This window comes from Rhinatrema bivittatum, chromosome 1 (genome assembly GCF_901001135.1).
Source record: "Rhinatrema bivittatum chromosome 1, aRhiBiv1.1, whole genome shotgun sequence".
Lineage (NCBI taxonomy): Eukaryota > Metazoa > Chordata > Amphibia > Gymnophiona > Rhinatrematidae > Rhinatrema > Rhinatrema bivittatum.
In genome coordinates this window covers 639,169,601-639,190,665 of record NC_042615.1, presented here as the reverse complement: position 1 = coordinate 639,190,665, position 21,065 = coordinate 639,169,601, and the positions used below count along the sequence as shown (strand labels likewise).

Here is a 21,065-nt window from a genome sequence, read left to right as displayed (position 1 = left end):
GATGTCCTTTCGTGGATTGCAAACTGGCTAAAAGACAGGAAACAGAGAGTAGGATTAAATGGGCAATTTTCTCAGTGGAAGGGAGTGGACAGTGGAGTGCCTCAGGGATCTGTATTGGGACCCTTACTGTTCAATATATTTATAAATGATCTGGAAAGAAATACGACGAGTGAGATAATCAAATTTGCAGATGACACAAAATTGTTCAGAGTAGTTAAATCACAAGCAGATTGTGATAAATTGCAGGAAGACCTTGTGAGACTGGAAAATTGGGCATCCAAATGGCAGATGAAATTTAATGTGGATAAGTGCAAGGTGATGCATATAGGGAAAAATAACCCATGCTATAATTACACGATGTTGGGTTCCATATTAGGTGCTACAACCCAAGAAAGAGATCTAGGTGTCATAGTGGATAACACATTGAAATCGTCAGTTCAGTGTGCTGCGGCAGTCAAAAAAGCAAACAGAATGTTGGGAATTATTAGAAAAGGAATGATGAATAAAACGGAAAATGTCATAATGCCTCTGTATCGCTCCATGGTGAGACCGCACCTTGAATACTGTGTACAATTCTGGTCGCCGCATCTGAAAAAAGATATAATTGCGATGGAGAAGGTACAGAGAAGGGCTACCAAAATGATAAGGGGAATGGAACAACTCCCCTATGAGGAAAGACTAAAGAGGTTAGGACTTTTCAGCTTGGAGAAGAGACGACTGAGGGGGGATGTGATAGAGGTGTTTAAAATCATGAGAGGTCTAGAACGGGTAGATGTGAATCTGTTATTTACTCTTTCGGATAGTAGAAAGACTAGGGGACACTCCATGAAGTTAGCATGGGGCACATTTAAAACTAATCAGAGAAAGTTCTTTTTTACTCAACGCACAATTAAACTCTGGAATTTGTTGCCAGAGAATGTGGTTCGTGCAGTTAGTATAGCTGTGTTTAAAAAAGGATTGGATAAGTTCTTGGAGGAGAAGTCCATTACCTGCTATTAAGTTCACTTAGAGAATAGCCACTGCCATTAGCAATGGTTACATGGAATAGACTTAGTTTTTGGGTACTTGCCAGGTTCTTATGGCCTGGATTGGCCACTGTTGGAAACAGGATGCTGGGCTTGATGGACCCTTGGTCTGACCCAGTATGGCATTTTCTTATGTTCTTATCAATGCTGGGCCTCCTCCTCAAGACAAAGGTTCATCGTCAGAGTCTGAAGACATCTCTACAAAGTCCCTACCGTCTTGACTCCCAGAAGATGAAGGGGCATGAACCTAGTCCGGCAGATTCGGGGAGGGAAGTCCAAAATCCCTACCTCTGCACCATCTCCTGGATCATCTATAGGGATCCCTTCAGATCTACTGGAAGGGCCACCTGAGGACTTAACATATTCAAAGTTCATAGAGAAAGTAGGCTCCTTTCTAAAGATAGAAACAAAAAAATACCAGATCCGAGGGCGGAAGTGCATGGAATATTAAAGATTTTCAATATTCTATCAGAGCCTATGGCATTGCTTCCCAGTGCTGTACTGGAGGATGTCCTAGATAAATCCTGAACATCACAGTTTTCCACCTCTATGGTTTCCAGGAAAACAGATCTGAAATTGAGTATGCAAGTCCTTACGCTATGGAGCAGTGCAACTACCACATCCTTCTGTCATTGTCTAATCAGCAATGAAAAAAGCGAAGAGTACAGCCTGGTTTTCTAACACTCCCACCAGGTAAGGACAGCAAATACCTGGACAATTTTGGCAAGAAAATGTTTCAGGGCGCAATGCTGAATTCTAGAATCCAGCAGCACCAATTTTATATAATTCAGTATTTGAGTGTCTACAATATGACTGTGCTTTTACGGCTGATAATCAACTCGAGCTTGGAGGAAGGCTTACGTCATCTACTTAGTACGGTCTACGAAGCCTTTGATACTTCTGCAAGAATATTAGCAGTTGCCATACCGGCCTGTGAAATCACCGGGCTCAGAGTGAGCACAATAAGGGATGATGTCCATGAAAAGCTCACTGACCTACCTTGCAAAGGGGGACAATCTTTTCGGAGACAGGTTGCATGAAACTGTCTCACAGTTGAAAGAACAAAGTGTAGCAGTATCATTACTCACATTCCCAACAAAATAATACCACTCTAAAAATCGTATTATCCCTACAACCATTGTACCAATGTCGACAATACAGTTTACTCCCTATCGTGCACCATCTTACCAGAGACAGCATCCTCAGCAACCGCAAACTAGAAATCTCCAGAGAGCACCAAGCCAGCAAAAACAGGCACAGGCATAGGGCCTGAGTCAGAAGCATCATCAACTTTCTTGAACAAAGCAAGGCCACAGACATCACTGAAAATTGGAGGAAGGATATTTACATCCTTCAAAGAATGGTCATCGATAACAGACTGTTGGGCTCTCAGTATTGTAAAAAGCTATTTCCTAGCATGTAGCCAGATGGACTCAGGACCAGTGGGTTATGTGCTCTTCTGCTAGCAGATGGGAGATGGAGTCAGATTTCAAACCTGATGTTACCCTAGATATACCCCTGCAGTAACCTCAGCTCTCCAGTATCTCTGTCTCCTAGCAGATGCAGACACTATCCCACACACTAGAACAGTGTTAAGAATTAAGAAACATTTTTTACCTTAAAGAAGATCGAGCTCTGCTCTCCTGCGGTGATACCTAAGGGTCCCTCCCAGAGTTGAGAATTCCTGAGGTGATTTTCGATATCCCTCAGAGGTGTGCCTTGGTCCGGTAACTGGTTCCTGGCATGGACTTAACCCCCAGAGCGGCTGAAAGGCAGCGGGTGCACAACAGAGTGCAGTGGTGAAGATAAAACCTTCTCCCCCTGCAGCTGAAGACTGTCCCACATGCGATCGGTAAGCGCTGAGACGAGGTAAGCAGAAAACTTTAAATTAAGGTCTCCAGGGCTCGGATTGCCGTACCGATTCCGTTTTTTCTTCCGGCGAGGTAAAAAGGGAGCACCGATTGGATTGAGCAGCCATGGTTGGGCTAGGCCTCGATTCGGTGCAGGGATCCAGACACGTGGAGACCCTCGGGGGCGCCATCTTACGTGCGGGGGGCTTTGGCACCATCTTCCCTTCTCAACCAGCGGTATGCGTGGGGCAGGCCAGATGGCCGATGCGCCCAACTTGGGCGCATCAAATATAGACGCACGCACAACCGCGCTCATAACTACACGTGTGCACAGTGCTCATGCTCATAACTGCGCGCATATTGAAATGCATTACCTCTGCATCTATATACAGAAGCAATGGTACCGGCATCCAAGAAGCTCAGAAGGCTTTCTCTTTGCACAGCCTGCCACATCAGAGCCGCACAGCCTGCACTAGAGTCCTGTCTGTGCCATCATTGCGAAGAAGCCCAAGGGATACCAAAGCCTGGTCCCTCCCAGTCTGAGGATGGGTCCTGTTACATACGATAGCACCCTGGACCTACGTAACTCCGAAATGGCATCTCCACAAGAGGGCATTTCAGGGGCTAACATGGACCCAAGGGCCTTCTCCTGGTTAGAATTTTTCCAGGGTCTGTGCAAGCCTTCATTCAGGCGCAATCAGCCCTGGCTGCGACCCAGGTCCAACCCCAGCCAGGAGCATCTGACCCTCGCGGCCCTGCTTGGGTGCCATGAGACATGCCTCGTCTTACCAATAATTTTACTGACAGGGAACCAGACACCTCAGACGATGATGGTGCCTCACTGGAGGAAGGGGAAATCCCTCCAGGCCTGGAACCATACAGAGCAATGCTTCGCTTCTTCCACAGAGATGAATTACCGGCTCTTTGTTTCACAGACCCTGAAGACTATGGGGATCCCAGGCACGGACCCTATAGTGGAACCAAAGAAGAACCCCATCTTGGTGTCCCTTCGTAAGGCCACATGCTATTTCCCAATGTTGGAAGCCATCCAGGAACTGATTGAGCTGGAGTGGGATGCCCCAGAGGCAAGCTTTAAAGGAGGTTGGGCCTTGGAAGCCTTGTACCCTCTGGAACCAGCAACCAAGGAATGCCTGCGTTTCCTTAAAGTGGATGCCATGGTCTGCGCCATCTCGAAGCGAATAACCATTCCTGTGGAGGGAGGGGCGGCATTGAAGGATACTCAGGATAGACTATTAGAATCCATCCTTAAGCAAGCATTCGACTCAACAGCTATGACACTGCAGATAGTTTCCTGCTGCATGCTGGTGGCATGAACCTGCTTGCTCCTATCGAGAGAGGTAGATAATTCCGGAATGTATGCCGGTGAAACGATCGAACCTGCAGCAGCCTTCCTGATGGACCTGGTGCGTACCTCAGCCAGAGGAGTAGCCTTGGTAGTGGCGGCCAGAAGGCAGTTATGGTTGCGGAACTGGTAGGCAGACGAGACTTCTAAGGTGAATCTCACAAGAATGCCCTTTAAGGGATCTCTCCTTTTCGAAAGCGAATTAGAGAAGTTAATCAGGAAGTGGGGCGAATACCCAGTGCCTCGGCTACCGGAAGACAGGGGTAAAAGATCCCAACGCTCCTCCCCCAGAAGAACTAGGGGCAGAGGCTCCCAACGTTTTCGACACTGCAGGAACTAATCATTCCATATAACTCGCCCCTCCGGAAGGTTGGAACCGACAAACCGAGAGGAACAGGCCTCGGGGCAGGCTCGAACTGTGCTTCCCAATGAGAATGGGCTTGACCCATCCACAGGAAGAGGAAATAGGGGGTTGGCTTTCCCTCTTCTATCAACGATGGGTCGAAATCATGTCAGATAAATGAGTACTAAACATCATTAGAGAAGGTTACTCTCTGGAGTTTTGCAGCATCCCTTGGGACAAATTTATATCATCCCGAGGAGAAGGAAGCTGATGGGACAATTGCGATTATTGATGACCAATGCACATCCCAAGTTATGGGACTATCTTCAAGTCCTCTGGCTCATGGCATCAACCCTGGAGGTCATTCCATGGGCAAGGGCTCACATGCGACCACTCCAGTGCGCCTTACTGTCACACTGGAACCCACTGTCCCAGGACTACTCAATTCGCCTCCATCTACCAGCAGTGGTGGCTACAGGAAGACCTCCTGAGCAGAGGAGAAACCTATCCACCAAACTGGATCATGCTCACCACAGATGTGCGCCTATGAGGGTGGGGAGTCCACTGTCAGGAACTGACAGCCCAGGGACAATGGAGCAAGGAAGAGGCAGGATGGGAACATAAACCGCCTGGAAGCTCGAGCAGTCAGACTAGCGTGCCTGCGATTCAGCCACAGACTCTGAGGCAAAGCAATTTGAGTAATATCGGACAACGCTTCAACGGTTGCCTATATCAAACGCCAGGGAGGAGCCAGCAGGTGTCTCTGGAGATAGACCCTCTAATGGCATGGGTGGAGGTAAACCTACATGGGATTTTGGCCTCCCACATCGCAGGAAAAGACATCTCAGCAGAGGGAGCCTGGACCTGGGGGAATGGATGCTGTCGACCACAGCCTTCCAACTGATAGTAAATCGCTGGGGCCTCCCAGCCATGGACCAACTGGCCACCTCTCTCAATGCCCATGTCCCCAGGTTCTTCAGCCGCAGATGAGAGCCACATTCCCAAGGGATTGACACTCTCGTCCAGACCTTGCCAGAGGAAGACTTACTGTACGCCTTCCCCCCCCCCCCCCATGGCCACTACTGGGCAAGGTCACCGGCAAGATAGAACACCACAGGGGACTAGTTCTACTAGTGGCCCAAGATTGGCCAAGACGCCCATGGTACGCAGCCATGCAAAGACTCCTTGCGGGGAGCCCTCTGTGCCTACCTCCACACAGGGACCTTCTCCAGCAGGGCCTGATTCTTCACAAAGGTCCATCTCGGTTCTCTCTTACGGTCTGGCCCTTGAGAGGACTTGCCTGAAGAAGCGCGGTTACTCGAATGCTGTGATTGACATCCTGCTCCACGCACGCAAGTTCTCAACATCTCTGGCATACATACGGATCTGGAGAATATTCAAAGCCTGGTGCGAGGACTGCGGGATATTCCTGCGGACGGCCAAGATCCCCATGATTCTGGAGTTTCTACAGGACGGTATGAAGACGGGGGTTGTCACTTAACTCCCTCAAGGTCCAAGTAGCACCCCTCTCCTGCTTCAGAGCCAAAGTGAACTGAATCAGTTTATCAGCTCATCCGGATTTGGCCTGTTTCCTAAAAGGGATTAAGCAACTTCGGCCACCCTTAAAGTAGCCGGTGCCCCTATGGAATCTCAATCTAGTATTAAACTTCCTAGTGGGGGCTTCCTTCAGACCAACGCGTGGTCTGTCACTATGCCCCTTAACATTGAAGATGGTATTCCTGGTGGCAATATGTTCAGCTCGTTGCATCTCCAAACTACAGGCAGTATCCTTTCGGGAACCATTTCTTAGGTTCACTCCTGGAATGATACAGCTGCGCATCATCCCCTCCTTCCTACCGAAAGTGGTTTCCGAGTTTTATTTGAACCAAGCCATCTCCCTTCCATCTCCGGATGAACGTAAGGACTTTGAAGACTCCCGCCTTCCTCGCCATCTAAATATCGGCAGACGTCTGGTGCGATACCTGGAAAGATCGGAACCGGTGCGGAAAACGAATCGCTTGTTCATTCTCCACAGTGGGAAGAATCAAGGAGAAGCGGCATCGCGGGCGACTATAGTTCGCTGGATCAAGGAAGTAATCAAGGCGGCCTACATAGAGGCAGGAAGGCCCATACCCCCTACAGGTTAAGGCTCATTTTACTAGGGCCCAGGCAGTATCTTGGGCAGAAATCAAGCTGCTGTCGCCTGCCGAGATCTGTCGGGCGGCAACATGGTCCTCCTTACACACTTTCTCCAGGTTCTACCGCCTGGATGTTCAGGCCCGAGAAGATGCAGCCTTTTCAAGGGCAGTACTAAGTGGGCCACGGGCAGCCTCCCGCCCTGTCTGGGAGGCTGCCCATGGCCCACTGGAAAATGGAGAAATTATTTACCTGATAATTTTGTTTTCCTTAGTGTAGACAGATGGACTCAGCATCCCACCGATGGCTACCCCAGAGAAGAAGGACCTTGGAAAGCAAACCTCGATTAAGCAAATATGGGTAAGCCGTTGCCTACCCCTAGTTCAAGACACCCGCAGTTTGTCCGGTGTCGGCGTTAATTGGTTGAGTGCACTGGCGGTCTCCAGTTTTTGAAATCAGTTGAATCAGTTAAATCAAGTTATTTAAGCAAATATATATTCACAATGGCTTTTCGAAGAGAATACTGAAGAGCAGAGGTCACTGCAGGGGGTATATCTAGGGTGACGTCAGCTTTGAAATCTGACTCCATCTCCCATCTGCTAGCAGAAAAGCACATAATCCACTGGTCCTGAGTCCATCTGTCTACACTAAAGAAAACAAAATTATCAGGTAAGTAATTTCTCCATTATCAACTAAATTTCCATACAACTCCCTGCCTACCCCATCTGGTTCATCCACAAGGAGATCGCAAAACCTTACATCTGCTTTATGAGGTAGTGCAGATGCTGCTAGAACAGAATGCAGTACAAATGCTGACTCCCAGGCAATACAATCAGGGGTTTTACTCCCAATACTTCCTCATTCCCAAGAAAGGTGGGGGTCTTAGGCCTATTTTAGATTTTCAGGCCTTGAACAATTTTATTAGAAAAAAATTCAACATAACATCTCTCAAAACCATTCCCATTCCTGCAACTCAACGATTGAATGTGCTATTTGGATCTCAAGGATGCCTATGCCCACATTCCAATGCATCTGGCCTCGTGGCGGAACCTCTGCTTTCAAATGAACAAGACTCGTTATCAATACAAGGTACTTCATTTGGCCTATCCTCAGCTCCCAGAGTGTTCACAAAATGCCTAGCGGTGGCTTTGGCCCATGTCCAAAGGAAAAGCATCAAGAATTTTCCCTACTTGGATGACTGGCTCCTAGTTTCCTTGAAACAAAAAATACTGCTTTCACACCTGCAGCAGACCTTTGAAGCTGAGAGGAGAATGCTGTGGGGAAAGCCATGATTGAGAGACCCGCCCCTCCCCCGACGTCATCACAAACGGAGCTGGACCGTTGAAAGGCACCAAGCCAGCAGGCGCCACGCGACTAAGGGGCACTCCCCTTTGTGCACCCCTTCGAGCAACCCTTAATGTTAACCTTTCCCATGTTTTTATCTCCCTTGTTAACAATTTCCATGTTTATTATTCAATGTACTGACAAAGGAAACGCTTGATTTCCTGCATTTTTTTGTTGGAATGTAAACCGATGTGATGTGTAAAATCAAACACCGGTATATAAAAATAAATAAATAAATAATTTGCTTAGAAAAGTTGGGATTCAACTTTGGATAATCAACTACGAGAAGTCAAGCCAAGTTTCCACCCAATCTCTCCAGTTCATTGGAGCATTCATAAACACCAAACTTTGCAGAGCTTTCCTTCCGATGGAACAAATACAAACTTTCCAAGAACAGGCATCTACATTAAAGGCTCACTCTAATGCATCAGCTCGCTAAATTCTCACAATCCTGGGTCATATTGCAGCAGTTCTATTTGTGATACCACATGCCCGTCTTCATATGCATAGACTACAGTGGAAGCTAAAAGCCCAGTGGTCACAACACAACCATCCAATGTCTCGTTGAATTCTTAAGACTCACTCTAAAGCCTCTGATATAGACTGGTGGCTCTCCACCTTCATCTTACAAATGGGAGTGCCATTCCTCTCCCCTGATTATCAAATCACTATGATAAAAGATGCATCTACTCGCAGCTGGGATGCATGTGTATTATACTACAAAATTCAAGGGATTTGGTTGCCAAAAGAAGAACTTACAGATAAACCTGCTAGAACTGAGGGCTATAAGGAGTGCAGTACACACTTTTGTAAATATCTTCACTGGGAAGAGACTGATGGCTTACACGAACAACCAAGTGGCCATGTTTTACATAAACAAGGAAGGAGGGTCCAGTTTGTGGACTCTTTGCAAGGAGGCAGTGCTAACACTGGAATGGGCACTGAGCCACTCCATCCAGTTGCAAGCAACATATCTTCCATGAATAAAGAACACAAAGCAGACATGCTCAGCAGAATATTCCACCCCCACGAGTGGGCATTTAAATCAAGAAGTAGCAAACATTCTGTTTAGAGAATGGGGAACACCTCTTTATAGATCTGTTCGCAATGGAGACCAACACAAAACTACCATGATTTGTTCCTTCTACCCCAGCACTTGCAGAGTAGCCCAGGACACATTTTTGTTCCCACAGATACTCATGTTGGGAAGAGTAATGCAAAAGTACATAACAGACAAATCAGATCACATTGTCATTGTACCAGCTTGGGCTCAGACAACCATAGTATGCCTACCTAATACATGTAACAATCCAAAGGCTGATTATACCTAGGGAAACCACAGGACCTAATATCACAAGAAGGGGGCACTTTACTTCACCCCTTGCACTCCTTTCTACATCTGACAGCTTGGAGATTGAAACGAAGGCCTTGTCATCTCTCTCTCTTGACGTACATCAAGCATATTCTTATTTCTGCTAGAAACAGTCTATAAGAAAGAATTATGTTAGAAAATAGAGCAGATACTGCAATTGTAGTAGTAATACAGAAATAGATCCACATCATAGCTCTCCTCAACAAATTATTCAATATCTCCATCTCTTCTATTCTTCTGGACTAGCAGTATCATCCATTAGAGTGCACTTGAGTGCTATTGCAGCTTACTACCTTTGCTTGCATAGAAAATCAATTTCCTCACATCCATTGGCATCTCTATTCATTAGGGAAGCTATAAGACTTTGTCCCCTGATCAGAAACCCAGTGGTTCCCTGGGACACTAACATAATTTTGGAAAAGCTCATGCACCTGCTATTTGAACCATTATATTCCATCTCAATGAAATTCCTGTTGTGGAAAGTACTATTTCTAGTGTCTATCACATCAGCAAGAAGAGTCAGTGAATTGCAAGCCTTAGTTCATTACACTCTGTACCTGCATTTCTACCATAAGGTTACTCTATGAACCAACCCTGCCTTTCTTCCTAAAATCTCAGCATTTCATTTGAACCAAGCAATCACTTTATCAACTTTTTTCCTGAAGCCACATGCTACAGAAATGGAGAAAACCCTTCATACACTGGAATGTAAAAGAGCTTTGGCTTATTATATTCAAAGAACTCTGTCTCCAAAGTATAATTCACATTTATTTCTCTCCTTCAATCTGAATGCGTCAGGTTTGCCAGTCTCAAAACATACCTTGGCGATTTGGTTATTCCAGGGTATTAACTTCTGTTATTCATTGCAGAAGGATAAACTCCTGGATGGAGTAAAGGCACATCAAATCCGAGCTACAGCAACCTCCATAGCTCCCCTATGAAATGTACTGATTTTAGATATTTGCAGGGCAGCTACATGGTCCTCTCTGCACACCTTCACATCACACTATTGTCTTACACAACAGACAAAGTCGGAAACAGCGATGGGTGAAGCAATACTACGTTTCGCAACTCAAAACGTAAGCTGTCCACCTCAACTGTTAATTCTTTTGCAAGTTTTTCTCCTATTCAGCAAACTCTGTGGAATCAGAAATAACAATAAGCTCTAGAATTTCGTAGCTGGGGACTCCCAGAACGCATGGCTAATTCAGCCTGCTTATCTATGGGGGGGGCGGGGAAGCAAGTTTTCTTACTATAAACAGTGTTTTCCATAGAGAGGATGAATTAGCCATGCGTTTCCACCCTCCTCCCTGGACAACTTTCAACTTCATTCTGACTCTGTATCTCTGTGTTTGCTGCACATTTATGCTTTGCGTTTAATTGAGATGAGATTCGTGCTGGAACATCTGCGCAGGCACACAGAGCAAAGCTCTGTATACTTGAAGAAAGTTCTGCATTGGGTTGCTTGGAGGACGTCTCGGAGAACATGGCTAATTCATCCTGCTGTTTTACAGCAAGCAAACCTGATTTTACAGAAGGATGCAACTCTTTTTTTTTTTTTCTTCTTTTATTAACTACTTAGTTCTAAATGCATCACAATTTTTAACAAATCCTGGTATTTTGTAATCTTTAACTGTGAAATTTTTATCTCTGCTGTGAGTAGAATTCCAAGAATTATTCACTTTTGTAATTATAGCATCCTGTAAAATATTGGGATTCTTGGTTGCAAACAGCAAGCCACTTGTAAGTTGTATTATTATTGTGGCTATAAAAGAAACACTTAAATAACAGCATTTTAAAGAAAAATCTTTATATAGATAAAGTATGGGATATCCCAGAAGAGTGTGGATTTGCCAGCAAGGCAAGTCAGAAGCAGTCTTGAAGAGCATTGTTGACACACTGGATTAAGTGTCACACCTCTAGTTCACATGCCAATGAGCTAATTTGTATAACATTTCCTAATTGGTTGGCATTATTTGATTGCATAGGTTAATAAGGTTGAATTCTTATTTATTTATTTTATTTAATACTTTTTTATACAGACATTCATGACAGGTCATATCACATCGGTTTACATCAAACATTAGAAGATAAGGAAATTACATTTAACAGGGAGTAAAAACTTGGCTGGAAACACGGGGGAGTACCCTGCTGAGAGCAGCCTAGGGTTGAACTACCTCACACAGGAGGTGCCAAGTAACCAACTAGGGTAGAAGAGAGAATGAGAATAAACTAGAAACAACTTATATCTAATGTTACTCATGCTATGATCAGATGATCTTATAAATCATTTATAAGATTTATAAGATCATCTGATCATTTATAAGATTTATAGATCTTATAAATCATCTGATTTCTTGTAAAGTAAGCCCAGAAGGCAGGAACAAAACTTTGTTGAATTTTGAAATACTTTTTGATTTTTAGTGTGCATTCTAGCATTTCAGCATATTGTCATGTTAGCAACCTTGAATAATTTTTACCAATTTTTACCAATCTGATCAATGCAATTTCATTGCAGTAATGATTTTCTTCTTAACTAGTCTAGCTTCATAGGAAAAGAACCTTTCAAAGCACCCCTACATTTTAGCTCCTGATACATTAGCTTATTGCATAGGGAGTTAAAAAAAATTTAACTTGCATGTTAAAATTCAGTGCATAGGCTCTTAATACACAGGTTATTGCATTGGCCTGCTAGTGTTTCTGTGGTTATCAAAGAAACAGAGCCAACAAGGCTTTTCTAGTTTGCTCTGATTTCTTTAGGATGTCAGAGTAGCTGTTATCAATTAACAGCCTGATGCTACTTCAGAAACTCTGAAATAGCCTTGTTAAACCTATATCAAGGGCCAAAATGTGGCCATCCAAACACTTTTTGTGTAGCCTTCCAGTTGAAGAAGAATGGCCAGCTGTCAGCATGGGCAACATTTTTAAAACATACTAATCTTACAATGCAATGAGAGTAGCAGTCCACCTGCAATTTTACCTGTGCAAGTGAAGAGCTTGTAAGAATGGGCAAATTACATCAAGGAAACCTCCTTCCACCCAAAGGAGGAACAAAGAGTAGGCAAAACGGAGCAAGGACCTACTCTTCCCTTAAGGCAGAGGAAAAGCAGGCCAATTGTAACAAGGATATACCCTCCTCCCTGAAGCAGAAAGAAGAGCTGGCGATTGTGGTACTGATCTTCCCTGTGCCCCCCCCCCCCCCAACAAGGCAGGAGGCAGGGTAGGCCAAACATACAATCTCCCCTCAAAGTAGGAAGTAGATTGCATGACAGTGGCAAACCCTCCGCCCTTTGACAGAGGTAGGAAGAAGAGCAGTGATAATGGCAAGGTGCTTCCACATCACTCATGGAGGAAGAGCAGGCCAAATATAGCAAGGTCCCCAACTGATGACTTCCTTTCTCTCTCTTACAGCCACCTGAGAGGCAGATTGTGGTTGGGATCTGTGCCATGGCAAAAAAATCCAAATCCAAACCAATGAAGGAGATCATGGAACGTCTTTCCATGTTTAAGTACATCGCAGTAGTCATTTTTGAAGAGGATTATATTTTGAATGAGCCAGTGGAGAAATGGCCTTTGTGCGATTGCCTGGTTTCCTTTCATTCCAAAGGTGATTTTAATATTCCCTACTTTAAAAAAAAAAACAAAAAACATTTTACAGTATTATCTTGAATACTTTTTTGTTTTAAATTTCCTTGATTTTCCTGCACTGCATTATTTTTCGATGACTAGAAATTAATATATTAATGTAATTTTTGTTTCCATACTGAAAGAATGCTACCCAGTATTTCAGCATAGAGTGATCATAGAGCTCCATGTTTAAAAGGGATGTGTTTAGTCAATCCACTTTTTTTCTCCCATTGCATGCCTAAACTTGTAGTTCCATTTTTTAAGATATTTTAAAAATATGCAGGCAAGGGAGTTTCAATAATCTTGAATTTCTTTAAGCTCTATACCTTTATTTCTCTTGCAGCCTTTGGAGCAGTCATGATGACAAATCAGATACAAGCCGATGCAATATCTATGCACGAAAAATAGGTGCTCATGATTGAGCGCCCACTTTCCTAATGCGCGCTTTTCTGCCTCTTCCAGGCTTACAATGCATAGACTAATGAGCTCCAGTGTTAAAAAGGAGGCACTAGGGAAACTGAATCCCTAGCGCTTCCTCAGCTCTGGGCGCCCAGGAGACCTGGCTGGCTGTGCGGGTTAGGAAAATGGACGCTCAATACAAGAGTCCGTTTTTTTTCTCCTGCCACCAGCACAATATGCACTGTGTATATTGTGCAATTTTTTTTTCAAAGACTTATTTTTTTGTACGGTTCTGTTTTCTGTGGTTCTTCCTACTTTGTATCATGACAATACTTCTAGGAGGAACCACAGAAAGCTGGATTTTTGTTTTTGGTTGAGCTCTTGAGCCAGCATTCCTTTACGCCAGCTCCTAGGCTGTTAAATTTGCCACATTACAATGGGCGTATTGGCCACGCAGGACTTTTTTGAATCGCAGGGTAATAGCTAATAGTCTCATTTACATGTGATTGCTATTAGCTATATGCTGGTTTGGACGCACTAATCCTAGTATTGCATGGGGCATAAGTCTAGCGCATCCAAAACGCACATCCAACCGTGCATTTAGTAGAGTGCTGATCTGAGTCCTGATATTGCATCAGCCCCTCACATTTGCTAGATCTTGTAAGATGGTGTTGGCCATGATGTCAAACATATTAAACCTTTAATATGATGGATCAATTAAACTACATCATTGGTTGGGTAGGCCATGTCCTTTGACATTGACATAGAGGGAATATTCTAAGAGAGGCTGCAGTCTTATGAACCAAAAATGCAAGGGATTGAGCAGAAGAACCTTTAGTGGTAAGGTAAAGTTAAAGATTGAACTGATTAAAGTATTTGATCTCCATCATGCTTTGTTTCTTTTTGGCCCGGATCCTAATTCAGGGTGTGAACTATGAGAAGGATTATTCCTTCTTGTTTTTTTTAGCTGAGATTGAAGACTTGTACAATATTGAGCAGAGTTTCTCAAACTTGGCATGGGGATCCCATTGCCAGTTGAGTTTTCAGGATATCAGCTATGAATATTCTTGAGATACATTTGCTTGTGCTGGAGATTGTATTTGCTTTTTTTCTCCTTTGACAATTAGTCAAGAATTAGCCATAAAGCATAGGTACATCAGTTTTGAGTAGCTATCCAAAATAAATTTTAGCAAGTTTTTTTTTTTTTAAATGTACATAGTAATCATTTTATATAAAGTTTCCCCAAAATATATTGTAGGTGATTTGAGTAAAAACTGATATTTCAAATATCTTTCTGATAAAAATTGCTAATGTAGAGGCTAATATAGATCTGAATGCCGTACCTGGGCCGATAGGGGTGTTTCAGACGTGGTACAGTAGTACCTCATGGTCCAGGTAAGCAGTGGACTGACACCTTAGGCAGTGTATGGCAGAGCATCTGTACACCTCAGGAGACCCCCTTGCTTGGGGACAAGGTCTATTGGAGGGGGGGGGGGGGTTTCAATGCTGCCTTGCTTGTTATTATGGCAGACAGTAGAGATGGTGGTGTAGCCTGGTTTGGCAATTAACCTGTACCTGAGCCAACATGGTATTTAGGGGGGTATATAGTTCACTAAAGCTGAAGCCTTTTTATCCAATTTATTTGTCATTTTTGCCTTGTATTAAATGCTGTACCGATTCTTGATAGTGGTGTTATTAGACATGTGGTGTTATGGGTAATGGATTTGGGAATGGGAGGGGCATAGCCGGGCCGACATAGTTGCTAGAGTTAAGCTTTCCAGATAGTTATCATGTGCATAATCACTTTTTTTTTTAAAAGACCCTCCATTTTTTTTTTTTAATTTGTAATGGCGTGAGAAAAAGTCCTCAATTTTTAAATCGTGTCATAAATTAAAACCCACATGTGGCTTTACACCCAACCAAAATTTTTCCTTTTTTTAAGTTAGAGCCACACTTAGCTTTTGCTCTCTACCAATGTATATACTCCTCTTCCACAAAATGAATAAAAACGATATGCATAAATTCCCTATGATAAACCTAATTGTTTAAAACTCAACAACTGTGCGGTTCTGATACATCACATATTCGTGACATGTGTTTAGTTAACATGTCTGAAGTTCAGAAGCAGCGTACTTTAAAAGAAACATATCGAAAGAGCAGCAGATAGGTTTCAAAAAAAATTTTTTTTTAACTATGCATAATCAAATCAATACAACCAACAAATGAATTCTTAAGATGTTTGGAGAAACTGTCCCCATTCAATACAAACATTTAAACCATTGTTCCATACTTCGTAAACTATATATCCATCTTTGTTCATGTTGAATTAAAATTTTCTCCCAGGACAAGCAGGATTGTAGTCCTCACATATGGGTGACATCATCGATGGAGCCCTATCATGGAACACTTTTTTATCAAAGTTACTAGAACTTTGACTGGCACACAGAGCATGCACAGCATGCCACTAACCCTGCATCCAGCAGGGGTCCTCATTCAGTCTCTTTTTTTTTTTTTTTTTCTGTGCAGCAGTTGCCTCGCGGTTCTCAGGAGCTCTGAGAATTTCTCACAACTTTTTCCTCACGGAATTTTTCTTAATTTCAAATTTTTCCCCATCCTGGGGTCCCTCATCGACCATTGACCTCTGCTAGTGCCAGTAAGTTTACCTCGTTCTTTGCAGTCTGTTCCCGACAGTGCTCCCATTGGTGCCCGATGACCACCACTCTTATTTTTTCAAAAACCGGCGACCGGTTTTCGGAAGTGCCCAGAGTGTCCGAGGACTATGTCAATTACTGACCCGCATGATATCTGCATTTTATGCTTGGGGTCTTCCCATGACGTCCAACTGTGTACCAGTTGCGCCCAATGATTCCGAAAGGCCACCGGGCCCGCTTAGAAAAAAATGGAACAACTTTTCAAATCTAAGTGCTCGTCCCTGTCTACTCCGGCCAAAAGTGCACAGAGTCGGAAGCAGTCTTAGTCATCAACTCCAGCTCCATTGATTCCTCCTCCGGCATCGACCCAGATTCCTCTGTCGTCAGACGATGAAGAGCGGGATTCGTTGATGCCGGACCCGATTCCAGGACCATCGGGTATATTTCCACACTGATGCCATCTCCTGATCCGACTGAATTAGGGATTCTGCCTCCATCGGAAGGACCGCAGGGTGGAGGAGATCAGCCATATGATCCCTGGGGTGATGATTCCTCTGACTCGCAGGATTCTGAGGACATTCTATCAGAGCCTTCACCTCCAGAAGAAGACACCGCTGTCCTCCAGAGGACCTCTCATTTGCCAGCTTTATAAAGGAAATTTTATTTATTTTATTTAGTGTTTTTATTATACCTCGCTCTCCTCCCTTCTCTTCCCCATCTTATCTCCTAGCCTGATTAAAACTAACCTCATAGTTTTCTTTCTTTTGTACATATGTATATAATTGCAAACTTTGTTTATAATTTTATTGCAGAACTTCCCATGTTATTGTTCCCCCTCTCGTTAATGCCTTGTTATCATGTTTTTTACTGTTCAATGTAAAGCGCCATGCCGTGCGTTTGTTTTTGCGTTACAATGTGAACCGATATGATATCCTGGATGAATGTCGGTATATAAAAATTGTAAATAAAATAAATAAATAATAAATAAATAAATACCAGCATTCATGACAGTTGTCACATCATGCCGGTTTACATTTAAACAGGGTGTGAAAAACAGAGATCAATACAAAAAAGCAAAGAAACTTTAACAGTGCAAGGTTAGAATATTGCAGTTACAATAAAACAGGGAAGTGTATAACTGGAACAGAAGAGAAAGTAGCAGAGGGAGTTTAATCAAGGGCAAATTATTTACAATGTTGTAGAATTAATGTAGGGAGGGAGATTGTTGACAGAGTATTGGTGGGTCTGATAGTGAATGGCTAGTAAGGAATGTCTGAAACCATCCCTTTCAAGCTGCAGACTGAAGAGGATGCCAGACACAGAATGCTGGAAGTTCTACAATTCTTGGATGCCCCCAAAGAAGGGATGGCAATTCCAGTCCACGAAGTTCTGCTTGACCTGTTACACCATACCTGGGAACACCCAGGTGCAGTTCCACTGATGAACAGAAAAACTGATGCTACTTACCTGGTTCAATCAGCTCCAGGATTTCAGAAAAACCAACTCCCTCACCACTCCGTAGTGGTCGAATCCGCTCAGAAGAAGGCTAAGAGGTCCTGACCTCATTCTTCTGCCCCCTCCAGGCATAGAGCAGAAGTCCTTGGACACCTTTGCTGCAGGGTGTTCCAGGGATCTATGCTGATGGCACGTATAGCAGCCTACCATCTATACATGACACACTATTCTAGAAACCTCTGGAAACAAGTTCAGGATTTCTCCGAATCCCTGCTGGAGGAGTTTCAAGAGGGATTGAATTCCATCCTGCAGAAGGGCCTTGATGCTGGAAAACACGAGGTCACAGCGGCCTAAGATATCTTAGAGACTGCCTCCAGAGTGTCAGCAGCAGGTATAAGTGCCAGACGCTGGGCATGGCTGAAATCTTCAGATTTACGTCAAGAAGTCCAGGACAGATTAGCAGACCTTCCATGCACAGGGGACAATTTGGAGAAAAAAATCCAGGAAGCAGTTGTTCAACTCAGACCATCATGCGATATTGCGCCAACTATCTACTGTTTCCTCTGACTTTTCGTCTACCTCCAAAAGGCAGTTCAGACGGGAACCCAAGAAGCTAACCTATAAAACCCGTAGGTCTTGCCCTCCTCCATCCCGGACTAGACCAACCATACCCTATCAAAAAGGTGAGCCGCATCAGCACAGGCCTCCGAAAGCCCAAGCAGCTCTTCAGACTGGTCCTGCATTGGGGTTTTGACTCACTTCTGGAGAGCAGCAGTCAACCCCCGCCTCAAACAGTATTTCCTATGGGAGGCCACTTGTGCTACTTTGCCAACATATGGCACTCAATCACAACGGACCAATGGGTCCTTTCTGTGGTTGCCCACACTTACCATCTCAACTTTCTTACACTACCACCGGACTCTCCACCACATCTGGTGTGGAGTCTACCCAACCATACTCCAATCCTCAAGACAGAACTCTCCACCCTTCTACAGTCCAATGCTGTAGAACTGGTTCCCTGACTACAGCGAGGAAAAGGGTTCTACTCCCGATATATTTTCTAATTCCAAAAAAGTCAGGCGGCATTCGTCCTATACTGGACCTTCGTGCCCTAAACAAACATCTCTGCAAGGAAAAGTTCAGAATGGTAATCTTGGGCACCATGCTCCCTCTCCTACAACAGGGAGATTGGCTCTGCTCTCTAGATCTTCAGGAGGCATATGCCCATATAGCCATAACCCCTCCTCATCGAAAATACCTCAGATTCTTAGTCTGCCACAGGCATTTCCAATGCACAGTGCTACCGTTCAGCCTAGCGTCAGCACCCCTTATGTTTACAAAATGCCTCTCGGTAGTAGCAGCTTCCCTACGACAAGGCAGCATCCATGTCTGTCCGTATCTAGACGATTGGCTACTCAGAGGTCCATCCAAGGAGGTAGTACTTCAATCCCTCCATCTCACTATGCAACTGCTACAGTCCTTGGGGTTTCTCATAATCTGACTCCATCATGCACCCTTTCCTTCATCGGAGTGGATCTAAACACCATTTATGCCAAAGCGTTCTCCCAAAGGACTGAGCACGTATATTGTCCACCTTGGCCAAAGTAGTACAGACTCGCCGAACCACCACAGCTAGTCATCTACTAACCTTGCTAGGTCACATGGCGTCCACGGTTTACGTTACCCCAATGGCTCGATGAGCCATGAGAGTAACACAATGGACTTTAAAGTCCCAGTAGTCCCAATCATCTCAACATATGTCCCACATTATCCACGTCACCAGCCAGCTTAGTCTCTCACTAGCTTGGTGGATACAGGAGTCTAATCTTCAGATAGGACTACCTTTTCAACCTCCAGAAGCTGAGTACTCTGCCTGCAACCTTAAACCCAGGGAACCTGGACCACAGCGGAATCAAAGCACCAGATAAAATTTCTGGAGCTCATGGCGATACAATACACCCTTTTTTGCTTTTCAGGATTGCTTGTCCAACAAGGTAATCCTAATCCAAACGGACAACCAAGTAGCGATATGGTACCTCAACAAGCAAGGAGGCACAGGCTCTTACCTACCATGCCAGGAGGTGGCGCAGTTCTGGGCCTGGGCTCTCTCTCCCATTCCATGCTACTGAAAGCAACCTACCTGGCAGGCATGGACAATGTGATGGCAGACAATCTCAGCCGGAACTTTCATCCCCACGAATGGTCCCTAAATCCCAATGTAGCAAAACAAATTTTCCACCAGTGGGGCCACCCACACATAGACCTCTTTGCGTCGATTCACAACCACAAAGTAGACAACTTCTACTCTCTACACTGTAGCCGCAAGATACCACCGAGGAATGCCTTCACCCACTCGTGGCCACCCTCCACTTCTACTCATCAGCAAGACTCTCGTGAAGTTGCAACAAGACTGGGGCACAATGATCCTCATAGCCCCTTACTGGCCGCAACAGGTTTGGTTTCCCATCCTATGCGACCTCTGTCCAGCAACCAATTGCCTGGCACAGGTCCAACTCTAACGCAGAACAATGGACTGTTGCGTCATCCAAACCTCCTCTCCCTGTCTGACAGCATGGATGTTAAAAGGTTGATATTACAATCCTTTAACCTTTCTGACGATGTGTCCCAGGTCTTCATAGCTTCACGTAAGCCTTCTACTACGAAATCTTATCATTCCAAATGGAAAAGATTCTCCTTGTGGTGCATGACAAGGACATAGATCCCTTTTCCTGCTCTATAACAAAGTTCCTGTACTACCTCTGGTATCTCTCGGAGTCTGGCCTACAAACTTCCTCCATTCGAGTACGTCAGCGCCATAGCCGCTTACCACAAAGGTATAGGAGATGCCCCGATTTCGGCACAACCCTTTGTAGGGCGCTTTATGAGAGGCTTGCTACAACTGAAGCCTCCACTGTGTCCTCCGGTTCAGGCATGAGACCTCAATGTTGTGCTAGCACGGCTCATGCGACCTCTGTTCGAGCCCCTGCACTCCTGCGAGCTAGGTCATCTCACTTGGAAAGTGCTCTTTCTACTTGCTTTAACATCGGCTCGCAGAGTCAGTGAGCCATAGGCACTGGTAACATACTCGCCTTATACAAAACTTCTCCACAATTGTGTAGTACTCCGCACTCACTCTAAATTCTTGACAAAAGTAGTTTCTGATTTCAATTTGAATCTGTCCATAATACTGCCCACATTTTTTCCAAAACTTTACTCACACCCAGGTGAGGTGGGCCTTGCATTCCTTGGACTGTAAACGTGTGCTCGCCATTTATTTGGACCGCACTACAACCCATAGGAAGTCCACTCAACTTTTTATCTCCTTTGATAAAACCAAACTGGGAGTTCCAGTGGGCAAGCAGACCCTGTCCACCTGGCTGGCAGACTGTATTACTTTGCTACCAACAAGCAGACCTTCTGCTACAGGGACACATGAAAGCACATTCAGTCAGAGCCATGGCAACGTCCATAGAACACTTCAGTTCTGTTCAGATTGCTGA

General features: G+C 44.5%; 1 protein-coding gene across 16 annotated transcripts in view; it reads left to right on the top strand.

The window, feature by feature from the left end:
* Positions 1-21,065, top strand: part of PPIP5K2 (diphosphoinositol pentakisphosphate kinase 2) — a 620,162-nt gene that overhangs the window by 96,320 nt on the left and 502,777 nt on the right. For all 16 annotated transcript variants that reach the window (XR_003852104.1, XM_029572559.1, XM_029572550.1 and 13 more), the window contains one exon: positions 12,845-13,040. Coding sequence is in view for 15 of the 16 variants with exons in the window: in XM_029572559.1 (XP_029428419.1) it covers positions 12,845-13,040 (196 nt within the window). In the remaining variant the exon portion in view is untranslated. The remainder of the gene's footprint in view (positions 1-12,844; positions 13,041-21,065) is intronic.